This window comes from Oreochromis aureus, linkage group 22, assembly GCF_013358895.1.
Source record: "Oreochromis aureus strain Israel breed Guangdong linkage group 22, ZZ_aureus, whole genome shotgun sequence".
NCBI lineage: Eukaryota > Metazoa > Chordata > Actinopteri > Cichliformes > Cichlidae > Oreochromis > Oreochromis aureus.
In genome coordinates, this window is record NC_052962.1 from 29378968 (window position 1) to 29392952 (window position 13985).

A 13985-nucleotide genomic window follows, 5' to 3' on the forward strand; every position below is an offset into this window, starting at 1 on the left:
GAAGCAGAGGTTGTTGGGTATTGTGGTGTGTTGCATGTGCGGCTGGCAGCTTGTGAGCTACAGTTGTGGTAAATAAACAACACTCTCTGGACCCGCTGTGTCTCTGTCACACCACATTGGGCTTCTCCTTTTCTGAAGCCTCATGATGTGGTGGGAACTGGTGTGAAAGAGCGTCTGGCTTTGTGATCCAAGATCTGACTTGATGGGCATTCGGGCGCTTGGCAGCTTGTGGGCAAGTCAGGTTCTCATGATCCATCCAGATGAGCATTGGGTGTTCATTTCCCTCCCTCCACTCTTCTAGAGCCAACTTGACATGATCGCCCATGTCATAGTTTTGCTCTGATCAAGAGAGATGTCGAGAGATAAAAGCACATGGATGCAATTTGCCTTTGGTGCATTCTGAAAGGACAGCCTCCACGCCAGAATCAGAGGCGTCCACTTTCACCACAAACGGTTTGCTGAGGTCTTGCTGGACCAGGATGGTGGAGGAGAAAAGCTGCTTGAGTTGATCAAAAGTGTGTTGCGTGGAGGGTGACCACTGCAAAACAACTTTAGGTAAGGTGAGTTGCGTTAGGGGCCCAACGACCTTGCTGAAGTCCCTAATAAACCATTTATAAAAATTGGCAAACCTGAGAAACCTTTGTAAATCTTTCCGAGTCTGGGGCTCAGGCCACTCCACCACGGCCCTAATCTTGGCCGGGTCTGCCCGGAGCTGGCCCTGCTCCACAATGAAACCCAGGAAAGAAACTGTTTGCATGTGGAAATCACACTTCTCAGCTTTGACAAATAGGCAATTTTCCAGAAAGCGGTGTAAGACGAGACGGATGTGGTTCACATGGTCGGAGTGAGTCTTGGAAAAGATGAGAATGTCATCCAGATAGACAAAAACGATATGGTTAAAGTCCCTCAAAACATCATTCACCAGAGCTTTGAAAAGAGCAGGTGCATTGGTCAAACCAAATAGCATGACAAGATACTCGAAGTGACCTAGGTGAGTGTTGAAGGCAGTCTTCCATTCCTCACCTTTTAGGATTCTGACCAAGTGGTGGAGGTCCAGTTTAGTGAAACTGGTGGCTCTAACATCCCGATGTTGTTATTGTTTAGACAGTTGTAGGGCCATGGGAAGTTAACAAAAATACTTTTCTTGTATATTCTTAATGTGTCTTATTTAATATTTATTAGGTAAATTTTCACAGTATTTGAACCTTGTGTTCAGTGGTGAGCCACCAGTCTACAACTATCTGCCCTTTTCGGCAGATACTGTCAGTTCTACTCAAATGTCACAAAGGAGTCAAAATGTTATATCTCACAGGAACATTATCTGAAAAAGATTTTTCAAATATTCTTGAACATTTGATTAAAATCCCAAAAGGTTGATTCTGTTCATCTGGATGTAATTTTCATTGCAAGAATTTGATTAAAATGTTTCCTTGGAAAATAAAATGCCAGTGTTATGGGTATGTTTGCTAGGAGAGTGCTAGGTGACATTCAGGGAATGTTCTGTGACTGTTTGCTGAATGTTCAATCCAACCCCTACCTGCAAAAAAAAAGTAGTGGCATAGCTTGTTTGTCTATTAATCTCTGTTAGTAGTACACCCATATGTGCTCCAGCCTAACACAACAAAAAGGAGGACAACACCACCTTGTGGCACTATTCTGCAACTTTAATTCACAAGCAGGCACTACGTCTTCTGTGATGTTATGTCAAAAACTGCATGTTCAACTGTTTAATACCACTTTTTAGGGCAGGATGAGATGGTGGGTCACTGTGGTGTTCAGTCTGGGCTCAGTCCAACACGAGAGAGAGGAGAAAGCACATCTTTTTAAATATCAGCTCCAGTTCTTGAGGGCCGGTGTCCTGCAACTTTTCCTTGTGTCCCTGCTGACACTCCCAGCAGGACACGCACTACTGGCAGACATCTGTTCAAATGGCAATAAAATCAAAGCATTATTTGCTCCTGTCACAGTACTAGGTCTGTGACCCAGTATTTGTATTTCATTCTTTGTGATTATATTATTTGATGATTGTTGATTCTTGGTTTTGGTTCTCTTGTTTTCTGTGTGTTATATTCTTGGTACCTTGGATTTAGGTTTCTGTTACTTTGCCTTCCCCGTGTCCCATGTCTGGTTACTCTTGTCTCCATGTTCCTTCTGCCTCCCCAGTCACTCGTGTCTTTTGTCACTCCTGTCACTGTGCCACTGTGTTGTCTTTGTTCAGTGTCAAGTCTGCGTCTCTGTCTTATACTTCCTGTTTTACTTTGATGGTCCCTTGTCTCATGTCAGTGTTGCTAGTTTTGCTTCCCCTTGGTGTTGTCATGTTTGATTACTCCCAGCTGTCCTCTCCTCCTGTGTCTCATTCCCTTGTTATCCCTCAGTGTATTTAAGCCCTGTGTTTTCCTTGCTCTTTGTCGTGTTGTACCCTCATTTTGCTGTGTGTTTTTCCTCCGTGTTTCTTATTTTCTGGTTCTTGAGTCCAGTTTTGTTCCTAGTTTCATTTTCAGATTTGGTTTGTTTTTGTGAAGTGTATTTTGTAAAAGGTTTGTTCAGCATTAAAGCTGCTGTTTTTAGTTTTCATTCTGTGTCTGTGACTCCTGCAATTGGGTCCTATCCTGCCTGCCACACAGCACACCATGACAGCTCCAGTCTTTATTTTTGTGAAATATTTGGACTGAACCCTCCAGACCACTCTCTTTCTTTGTCCCTTCAGTCTATTACAGTTTGTAAAGCTTTTTAAAAAACAGACTATTTTTCAATATTTTTAATCATCTTATTGTAATCAGTAAATCAAAGCCCCTTTTTAAATATTTATTGTTGTAACTAGGGATGGGTATCGTTTAGGTTTTATCCGATACCGGTGCCAAACCGGTACTTTTGAAACGGTGCCGGTGCTTAAACGGTGCTCAAACCGGTGCTTAAAGAATGGAGAACACAAAATTGGTCCAAAACCTCTCATGTTCAGCTTTTTTTTGTAAAAGATAACAATGTTAGCCTTTTCTGCAGCTATTGGGCATATATGGCATCACTCTTGGCTGGAAGCAGTGCTTAAACAATGGAAAAAACACAAACTTTGTCCAAAAACCTCTCATGTTTAACTGTTTTCCACTTTTCTTTGGGCTACCTTTTTGGCCAGGGTGAAGGGAGTATCTGCCATCAAACAAGAAGACAGCTGCATGTAACTACGACGGTGTTTGCTAGTTCATCTTACATGCATTAATGTAATAATGTGGTTAGCCTACTCTAACGTTACACACGAACAACATGAAGCTACTCACGCAGAGAGAAGAACGGCTGCTGCTGCCATCATCATCCTCATCATTTCTGCTACGCTGACAGGGCTAGGGGCCAGGACTCTCTATTGGGGGGATGTTGCTAACTCCGGGTCCGATAACAGGCACCACACCCGCAGTAGATGTGCAGTGTGAGGTCTCGCAGTAAGCTATCAAACACGGCTTATTTCTTTAAAAAAAAAAAACCGCTATGCGTCGCCAGGTGTTTCATCAGATTTGAGGTGTTACCTCCTTTGACAGTATCACAATATCAGCTTAAAGCACTTGTTGCAGGCTGCTGAGTTTGCATCTTTTGCTGTGAAGTACAGCCAGACTTTTGATCGCTTCGCCTTGGGCATTTTAATCTGTAGCTCTGCTCTAAAAAAAGAACGTACGTACCTGGCCCTGCCTACTATCCTCGGAAACGTAAAATGATTGGCTAGAATTGGCTCAGGGGGAAAAAAAGCACCGAAATAAAGCACCGAAATGTGCGCTGCTTTTCGGTCTGGTTACTACCGTTTATGTCAGCACCGGTGCCATCATGGCACCGGACACCGGTACCCATCCCTAGTTGTAACAGACCTGGAGCTTTGAGCATTTCTCTCAGTGGCCTGTTATTGACAGCAATGTGCTGTCCAACTTGTACCAAACTATCATAGTTTTGTTTAAATCAGGTGATTGTAGAGACCATGTGATGAGTTTTATGTTTCAGCTCTTCATCACTAGGTTTCTTTTGTTGCTTGTTGATGGCTACCAAAATGATCTGGTTAAGGTGCAACTTGCTAAGGAACATTTAACCGAATATTAGTGGAGATGTGTGTGTATATTTGAGTCTGAATCCATACTTTGATGTAGATTAGAGAAAATCCACCCAGTTCTTTGTTTTAAAGTCATTAAAGATGGATGCTGTACAATCGTTCCATGTTGGAAAAAGAACAGTTTGAAGAAATAATTAAAAGCCCCCAAATTAACATGATATTCATGCCAGTGATGAGTGTATGTAAACTTGACCACAAATTCTAAAAAGAAGTCTTGGCATGGTGAGCTGTTGTCTATCTTCAGTCTTTTCAAAAATAACTAATTGTGAGAACTTCATGTCTCAAAGTTTTGAAAAAATGCTGAAGGACGAATAGGAGATTTTTTTCCTGCTGCATGCTTTAACATTTGTTTTATTGTAACTGGATTCACATAAAACTACTTATTCTGAGTAACATTGAAGTCTCTTTATGTAGTTTAATTTAATTTTCTTACAGGCAAAATTTTCAGATATTGACCTGCAGCACCCATCTGCCTCATCAGTGTTTGTTTTGACTCCAGGCTCATTTGTCTTTAGATGTAGTAATTTTCTTTAATATAGGTACACAAAACATATTTGGTTTCAAAAGACTGTGCAGCAGACAGTTCAATAACACATTATCCAGGACATTACTTCTGTAAAAAAACAATTTCCCTGGTCGCATTACACTTTTAGCACATAATACATGAATAAGAAAATCAAGCACAAAATAATCATTCACATTTATTTCATTATAAACATTTCTGAATGGAAGCTTTAAATGTTTGCAGCATTAGCTTTGGAAAAATTGTCTCAATGTGTCCTTTACCTTCACGGTTTTTTTTTAAATGTTGAACTGAATTTTAGACACACACAGCCACAGCTGCTTTCTCACAAATACTTCTAATAGTTAATTTGCAGGGATAATCAAACCAAAGCATTATCTCCATATACCCCATCATTGCACAGTTCTCTCCATTATGATCTGGCCATGGCATGTTATTTGGCTCGCCATCGAACCAAAATGTCAACCTATGGGATGAAGAACAGAAAGGGCATTAACTGTAAAAGTTAAAGTTGAACTTTGATTTTGAAAATGGACAAAGTCAGAATTTGTTCAATTTTTTTTTGCCACGACTGCATGTCATAAAATCTGTTTCCTTTTTTCCACGGTTTGTGTTTTGTCCTGGTCCTGTTGTTTCTTCTCTCTCTTTGCTTTCTGCTTACGTCCTCACTGTCACTGAGTCCCGTTAATAGATGATTGCCTTTTTGTTCTTAGTGTGTTTTGATGCATGTCTGCATATATATATATATATATATATATATATATATATATATATATATATATATATATATATATATATATATATATATATATATGTGTGTGTGTGTGTGTGTGTGTGTGTGTATATATATACACACACATATATATATATATATATATATATGTGTGTGTGTGTGTGTGTGTGTGTGTGTGTGTGTGTACTGAATCAAACCTTTCATTCAGTGGTGATCCGTCCACCCACAGCCATTTGCCCTCTACTGCTGAGTCTGTCAGTCCGATCCAGAATTTTTCAGTTTTTCTCTGCAAGAATCTCTAAACAGGAACATTTGATCAAATTATTTTGTGAAACTTTCTGTTCTGGAATGATGAAACAAGAGGGTGAGAACATGAACCTGCAGCAGTGTTTTATACCTGCTCCTCACTGCTGTCTATCTTAACCAGGTCTCCTCCTTTAGTCCTACATTCAGTTCTGCTCACATTCCAGGAGGAGAAATTGGTGGAGAAGTAATAGCACTTTCCTCCATGTTGCTCCCAGCCATCTTCACATTTATAACATGAATCATCTTTGAAGAGAGATTACATCAAACACTTCATTCAGGTGGAAGAAATCACTGTTCACTACTGACCTGCAGTTACAATCTAACATACTGTTTGTGTCAGTCCATCAATGTTTCTTTAATCAGAGGATAAAAAATTTATCAAAGAAATAATACAAAACTTACTCATAGTTATATCAGGAAGTTGTGGGGTTGTAGTCGGTATCGTGCTGTGTGATTGTTTTACTGTTACAGAGAAGAGATGAAGTTTTTTTGAAATATTTGCAAAATTTTCAGCAGGATCATCTATTTTTTGATTTGACAGCAGCAGGATGCTCCTTTGATCCTGTTTCCTTAATCAGAGGATAAAAAACACGTCAAAGACAAAATATAAAACTTACTCATGTTTATTTCAGGAGGTTGTGGGCTTGTAGTTTGTATTGGGCTGCACGGTTGTGTTACTGTTATAAAAAAGAGATAAAAAAAAAAGATTTTCATAGATTTTTCAGGCAGGAGGATGGTCCTTGTGTCATGCAGCTGTATATTTGTTTATACAATTGCTTTCTGCAGATACAAATGTGTTTAAAATTCATAACGTACTAATTTTTACTTCAGGCTCCGGGCATGTGGGCTGCACTGTACTACATGGTTTGATTTCAGGAGGTCTCTCTAAAAAACAAAAAACAAATTAAAAAACAGGCTTAAAAAGAATAATTATTCATCAGGATCACTTATAAGAATGAACATAAATTAAATATTAAAATGTTGGAAAAAAAATGCTAAGCAACATTTAATAATATTAATAATAATGTGTGTTATGTGATTAAATTCCAGAGGTCACAAACAAAAGTTTAGTACAAAATTACAGTGTAGTCTCATGTTCTTACCTGTGACATCAGCTTTTACAGTTCCCTGCTTCATCTCAAGGTTTCTGAGCATGTCCCCGGTTTTCAAAAGCTCCAACACTTATTAAAACAATAAAAATAAGAAAAGACAAAAATCAATCAGTAATATTTTCGGTTTCACTTTATCTCTTTATCTACATTTGATTTTGCAGATTCCACAGCCTATGAGACGGTTGTTGTTACCAGAACCTCTTGTTTCAGTTCACCTGTAGTGCTGATTTATTCACATTTGAGCAGGCTTTGGTAGCATGCAGGTAAAGAATATGTGCATATAACCAGAGAGCAAAGTAACTTTTTTAATCTTAAAATCATTGGCTACTTAAATATTTAATTTTTAATTGAATATAATTTTTTATATACATGCTGGCCTTAACATTTAATAAAGTTAATGTGTTAAAAATAAGAAGCTAGCCAGACATTCTTCTTTCATCGACGGCTACGGGTGTGTTGCCTAAGATTCATGAAGAAGAATGTCTGAGTCACAGTTTAATTATCATTTTTAACTTAGCGTACAAATAAAAATAATAACATATTAATTACGACAAAAATCATGTGCTAAAAAGCAGCATAGTTCCTCCACAGAGTAAAACACATTCATAAGTGGTTGTGCTATCCATCCAATTTATGATTTAGGTCACAACTCAAAAGTTTTTCCTTCACAATTTTATAGTAAACATTCTGATTGTTAATAAATTTATGGTAAATCAGACACTTATTTAATTAAAGCTACATGATTAAAATTACAAACTCACAGAGATAAGTTACCACGAGAGCCGATACCAGGAGAACACAGACAACCAGCACGGCCACTCTGAGCTTTAACGCATTGTTTGATTTTGCATGTTGAGAGTGAAGAGCTTGACCTGATTCAGAGGAGACAGAAAGTGAACACACAAGTACATAAACATTTAATAAATAGTTCTAACTCAAGTGCATCTGAGGACAGATGCAAAGATATTACACTGCTTAATGTCATTTCAGTGTTTGTCTAGTACAAAAGTTTAAAATAGGTGAGAACCATAGCTGGATTAGACCAACGGGAAACATGAAACACTGCATATTACAGAACAACATGGTTGCCTTTCTTATTTTTTTCTTCATAAATGAGGTTTTTCATATTTTCGTATGATAAAACCCAGAAAATAGGCTTAAGATATTTTACCCAAAAGAGTATTGTTTAATTTCAGAACACGTTACGTTGTATGAAAACAGCATTGTTCACAAAAAGTGTGTATTTTCTCCTCCCTGTTGATTTACCACCACATTAATGTTCTTACCTTCTATGTATTTCTGTGGACGGCTCATCATGCTGAAGCTTCAAGCTCCTGACTTCAGAGTTAGTCCAACTGTGTCTGAATCACAATAAAAAAACAACAAACTAATTATTTTAATCAATTCCTTCAATATTTACTGAAAATTTAGCATCAAGATTCACCTCTGCGACCCTCACCTCAGGCTTTTCAAAGAGAAGTGAAGCACAACACCTTTCACAGCTCTCTGTTAAACCCCCCCCAACTTCCTGAAGACTTTAAAGGATGAGGAGGAGGGTCTATCTACAGCGCAGCTCATCTATTTCAAGACAAATTCAAATAGATACTAGAGCAGAACAAATTATTTCGTCAACGAAGCTTTCAAACAGCAGTTAAAAAACCTGCTCAATACTAAGGAGCTGTACGAAAACTCATTTCAGTTTGTTAAGCTACAAGCATGACAAATATTATCATTAAAACATCAATATTTGTGTTTATTTACCTTAAACACAACAATAAAATATAATAAAGTGGAACAGAAGACCAGTTACTGTATATTTAACAATAAGAATAAATGTTATGTTAGGAACTTTTATGCCTTTCTGGCTTAGATTGTTGGATATTAGTGTAATATAACATGCTAAACATTTTCTTGTGAATGAATCAAGTTGTGTTTTGATTTTTGGCAGAAATTTTGAATTTTAGTTTTTCACAATAAACTTTCAAATGTTTATGAAAAGACATTTCTGTCCTGCTTGTTTACTATTTACTACTTTACTACTTCACAGTGTAGCTTTATGCAGCTACAAGCACATTAAATGTGTTTGTCAATTATTAAGATTTCTCTCACTGCACTTTATCTACACTCCACATTTCAATAACAATTTCATTTGTCTTTCATTTAAAATTATATGATTTAGTAATAATGGCACTTTCCTCTAAGTTGTGATCCCAACTTTCTTTTAAAAAGTAATAAATGTTTTGACAAAACCCCCCAAAAAAGGACTCAGAAAAGCTAGGTAATAATGGTTGTGTGCCATCATATTAAATTGCACTGATGGTCCAAGTTTAATCCAGTTTTATAGTATAGTATAGGAGTATCCATTGTTACCTGTGATATTGCAGTTTTACACCAAACTTCAAGGTTTTTTTTTTTACTTTTTCTGTGGTTCTTGTGAGCTCAAACAACAGTTTAAGAAATTTAATGCAAATCTATAGCATTTTAGATTCACTAAACTTTATAAAAATACGTCAGATTAAAAATGAGCAATTCAAATTCTTTAGTACCTTTCTAGCATCTGTTTTAATTCTGCTTTTACATGTCACTAGTTGTATACAGGAAATTTAATCATAAAACCATCCATTCTCTTCTGACAACAATGTAGCTTTTTTTTTCTTTTATTTTTGGGGGGTGGGGGGCTGCATAGGCACAAAACATTTTGTTAATTACATTTTTACAAAGCATTTTAGTAACATATATTCAACAAACAAAAGTGTTTGTTGTATTAAGAAAATCCCTTCTTCAACTCTCTGGAGTATCATTTAAAGTTACCATAATGAATTACACAGAGGTGGGAAAACATTTAAACATTACAGTAGATGCGTTTCTGAAAGTCCTGCAACTAAGTTTAAGGTTATATATATCCTCCACGGGAGGACTTCTTCACTGCCATGTTGCTACACAGAACAGAGCAGCTACCTGAAGTCGCTCCTACAGAATTTGATCATCTTGTTAAGAGTGTTACATCCTCACTATGCACATCTTTGGATACTGTGGCTCCTCTGAAAATGAGAGCCTGAAAACCAGAAGTACTTGACTTCCTAATATAACTCTCAAACATGCAACTTAAAGCAGATAACTTGTAAACTAGGGAGGAAATGGCATCTCACTAATATAAAAGATCTTTATTTAGTCTGGAAATTTTGTTTGCTACCCTATTAAAAAACCACAGCACTGTAGTCAGACTGACAAAGAGTCAGAGCTTTGTTTTGCCAAACATTCTTTTAACCTTCAATAGTAATGCCTTCATAAATTTCTTCATAAATAAAAATAAAATTTCATTACAGCCATCAACAACCATCTCACAGACGTATCATTATATACAACTACTTTAGACTCCTTCTCTCTGATTGATCTTTCTGAGTTCATTTCAGTAATCCCTTTCTCCAAACTATCAATGTGTCTTTTAGATCCCATTCCTACAAGACTGCTCAAAATGTACTACCATTAATTAAAGCTTCAAACAGAGATATGATCTATCTATCTCTGTTAATGACCTATGTACCACAGTTGCAGTAATTAAACCTTTCATTTAAAAGCAGTTACTAAACCCAGCTATCTTAGCTAATTATAGACCAAGCCCCACCCTTCCTTTTATTTCAAAAGTTCTTGAAAGTATTTGTAAAAAAAGCTAACTGATCTTCTACAGAAGAATGCTTTGTTTGAAGAGACCATAGTGCAGTGTTTGAGATGATAATATTTTATTACAGCGATTAGAAAATGCCATAGGTACCAACGTTACTGCGCTGCAGTAGTTTCAGTCAAATCTATCTAATATCCTCTAAGTTAGTCATGTACATGGGAAGTCTTCTTTACACACAGAGGTTAATAATGGAGTTCCACAGGGTTCTGTGCTACGACCAATTCTGTTTACATTATACTTGCTTCCCTCAGGCAGTATCACTCAAATGCATAGCATACATTTTTATTGCTATGCAGATGATACCCAACTTTATCTCTCCATGAAGCCAGATAACACACACCAATTATTTAAACTGCAGGAATGTCTTAACAACATAGAGGCCTAGATGATTTCTAATTTCCTGCTTCTAAGTTCATATAAATATGAGGTTAATCTGGAATGTATTACCTTGGCCTCCAGTAACACTGTGAAGACTCCTTCAATGTGCATGTTAAACAAATATTTAGGATTGCTTTCTGGCACTTGCACAGTATTTTTTAAATTAGTAGCATCCTGTCTCAGAGTGACACTGAAAAACTACTTCATGCATTTATTACTCATAAGATTGGCAATTGTAATTCAGTATTATCAGGCTGTCCTAAAACCTCCCTGAAAAGCCTTCAGTTGATCCAAAATGCTGCAGCAAGAATACAGGCAAGGGCTAGAAATAGAGAGCATATTTCTCCCATACTGGCTTCTCTTCATTGGCTCCCCGTTAAATCCAGAATCAAATTTAAAGATTTTCTCCTAACATACAATGTCTCCAATGGTCAGGCCACTCCTATTTTTTTTTTTTTAAAGTACATTGTACCATACCAACCCAATAGAAAACTTCACTCTCAGACTGCCGTCTTACTTGTGGTTCCTAGGGTTTTTAAAAGTAGAATGGAAGGCAGATCCCTCAGCGTTCAAGCCTCTTATATGTAGAACTAGCTCCCAGTTTGGGAGACAGACACCCTCTCAGGGGTTAGGCTTAGACAGATTAGGCTTAAATCTTTTCTTTTTGATAAAGCTTGCAGATAAGGCTGGATCAGGTGACCTTGAACCCTCCCATAGTTATGCTGCTATAACCCTAGACTGCTGGGGGCTTTCAATGATTCACAGTGTTTCTTTTTCACTTACCTCTTTTCAGTCTTTGTTTATACACCACTCTGCACTAAATTATTAGTTATTATTAATTCATGGCCCTCTTCCACAGTGTGTCTTTGTATTATTGTAGGCTCCTTACCCTATTATATAAAGTTCCTTCAGGTATATAAATAAACAATTAATATATAAGATTTATAACATATTATAAACATTAAAAAATACAAATGAATTGACTTGAATAGAACAATAGGGCAATATCATAACTACTGATAAACAAAGAACCCTAGAAGCAGGGGCTTGACATTGGTTGCCATGCCGATTCATGTGGCCTGTGTCTTAGATCTTTTTAAAAAACTTTATCTTAATTTAGATTCTGGATGCATTGGTCTTGTAGGTTATCTTCACTTTTGGAGCTGAAGATTTTTTTTTGTCACAGCTGAATTAAAACACATTGAAGTCATTTTTTCTTCTTCAATTGATCGTAAATTAGATAGCTGTGAGCTGCATTAACCAAACAGGAAGCATGGCACAATGTGTATCAGACAACATGGTTGATTGCGGTAACCTCACAGTTATCACATCATCTAAGGGTAAGCCCCTCCTTTTCTTGTTTGTTTCTTCTTTATGGGTTTAATGTTACCAAATACACTGTTATAGTAAAACTCTAAATGTGGTCTCAAGTTTTGTTTTAATTTATGTGCCGAAAATATTGGTTTATTCCTACATACATTTTTAATCTCCAAAAAGCAGTTTTCACCAGACTGGAGGTTGAGGTGACCACTCAGATCTGACTGAAGCAGATATTAAGAATATTGTGTCGGTCCCGCTTTTGCTACCAAAACAGCTGTGACACATCAAGGCATGAACTCCACTAAAAACATGAAAGTGTGCTGTGGTATCTGTCACCAAGATGTTAGCAACAGCTTGTAAATTGGGAGGAAGAGCCTCCATGAATTGGAATTAATGGTCCAGCACATTCCACAAATGCTCGATTGGATTGAGATTTGGAAAATTTGGAGGGCAAGTCCACCTCAAACCCATTTTTGTGCTTTTAAAACCATTGCTGAACTATTTTTGCTTTGTATCAGGGAGCATTATCCTGTGGAAAGAAGTCACAGCCATCAGGGAATACAGCTTTCATTAAAGGGATGGTTGATTCACGTCAACCATCCCTCATCGCTTACTGCCTCCACCTGCAAGTAAGAATAGTTATACAATATACTCACCATCTACAGAGCTCCTCTCCACTACCTCCCTAAGTCAGATGCCCTCTCTCCTCAATGTGACGTCTTAACTGCCACGTTCCAGTCTGCATCTCTGGGCATATTCCCCCCCTCAATCCACATCCACCAAGCCACGTTAGCTAGGCCTCACCAGGTCAAGTTCTGTGTTTTGTTGCCTTTGTCCTTATCACACTTTGAAATTTTGAGTTTCACAAGTAAACATTGTAAAATGTTCCACTGTCTCTGCTCTGGGTTCCTGCACTTGAGTCCAGTTTTTGTACCGATCTTTCGGTTCTGTGAAACACAGAAGTTAACAGAACTCATTTACGTGACAAACCACCGACACGTCCCTGACATCTCTCTCCCCCTCTTTTGCAGTGACTTTGAGCACCACCCGAACCACAACCTGCACCCCAGATTCCCCTTTAGCTCCCGGTTCATGTCCACCACTCCTAGAGTCTGATATCCACCATAGCTCACAGCTCATGTTTGGTATTCTAAGCATTAAATCATTGTATATAAATAAAGCATTGTTGTCATATTTAAATCAGTGCCTCCGACTGTATCTGCATTTGGGTTCACTCTCTCGGCCTGGCCACCCCGCTGTACCATTCACATGCCCATTGGTGGCGCTTTAAGCAGTGGATAGGGATTAACACGGGTACCCTGACTGGTCTGCAGCTATGCAGACCCATATACAACAAACCTTGCAATCAGAACCAGCATGCATTTTTTGGCAGCTTGTTTATTTGATCACCCACATGGGCCAGCTTTCACTCCCCCTGTACATTGGTGAACCCATTGGTGAGCTACCCATGACACAGTTCCTGGTTCACCTTGGACCACTTATTATAAATAATAACTACTACAGACTGGGAACACCCCTCAAGAGGTGGAGATGGTCTGACCCAGTTGTCTAGCCAAAACTTAGACCTTGTCAAACTTACTCAAATGCTTATGGTTGCCTATTTGTCTTGCTTCCTGCTTCTGTTGTTCAATTTCTGTCTAATATATCCCACCCTGGGTGCTCCAGGCAGGAGGTGAATTTCGCAATCATAAGGATGATGCTATAGGCCATGGCACTCCTTAGGAATGAGAGAAAGATTAGGTGAGCAACATTCAGCAGATTTAGAGACTGAGTTGGCAGGGAAGATTGTAAACAGTTTGACAGTTTGACTTATACTTTTAGTTCTT

The 13985-nt window shown here is 37.9% G+C and overlaps 1 protein-coding gene across 1 annotated transcript; it reads right to left on the bottom strand.

Annotated features, from left to right (window-relative positions):
- Positions 1 to 4424: 4424 nt before the first annotated feature.
- LOC116333536 (C-type lectin domain family 4 member E-like) lies at positions 4425 to 8251 on the bottom strand. Its single transcript, XM_039605171.1, has 10 exons — positions 8218 to 8251; positions 8045 to 8119; positions 7520 to 7630; positions 6750 to 6827; positions 6463 to 6531; positions 6264 to 6323; positions 6049 to 6108; positions 5738 to 5889; positions 5538 to 5638; positions 4425 to 5073 (listed from the first exon to the last, which is right to left on the bottom strand). The coding sequence occupies exons 2-10, from the start codon at positions 8073 to 8075 to the stop codon at positions 4905 to 4907; spliced, it is 831 nt and encodes a 276-aa protein (XP_039461105.1). The 5' UTR covers positions 8076 to 8119; positions 8218 to 8251; the 3' UTR covers positions 4425 to 4904.
- Positions 8252 to 13985: the final 5734 nt, after the last annotated feature.

What these genes read in the sequence shown, in the direction of transcription:
- LOC116333536 (XM_039605171.1), bottom strand. Translation starts at nt 8,075, where the DNA reads ATGATGAGCCGTCCACAGAAATACATAGAAG. An exon ending in TGTAAAAGCTGATGTCACAG is followed by an intron (nt 6,532 to 6,749) that starts GTAAGAACATGA and finishes TTTGTTTTTTAG; the next exon opens with AGAGACCTCCTGAAATCAAA. An exon ending in GGATCACCACTGAATGAAAG is followed by an intron (nt 5,074 to 5,537) that starts GTTTGATTCAGT and finishes TTCATCCCATAG; the next exon opens with GTTGACATTTTGGTTCGATG.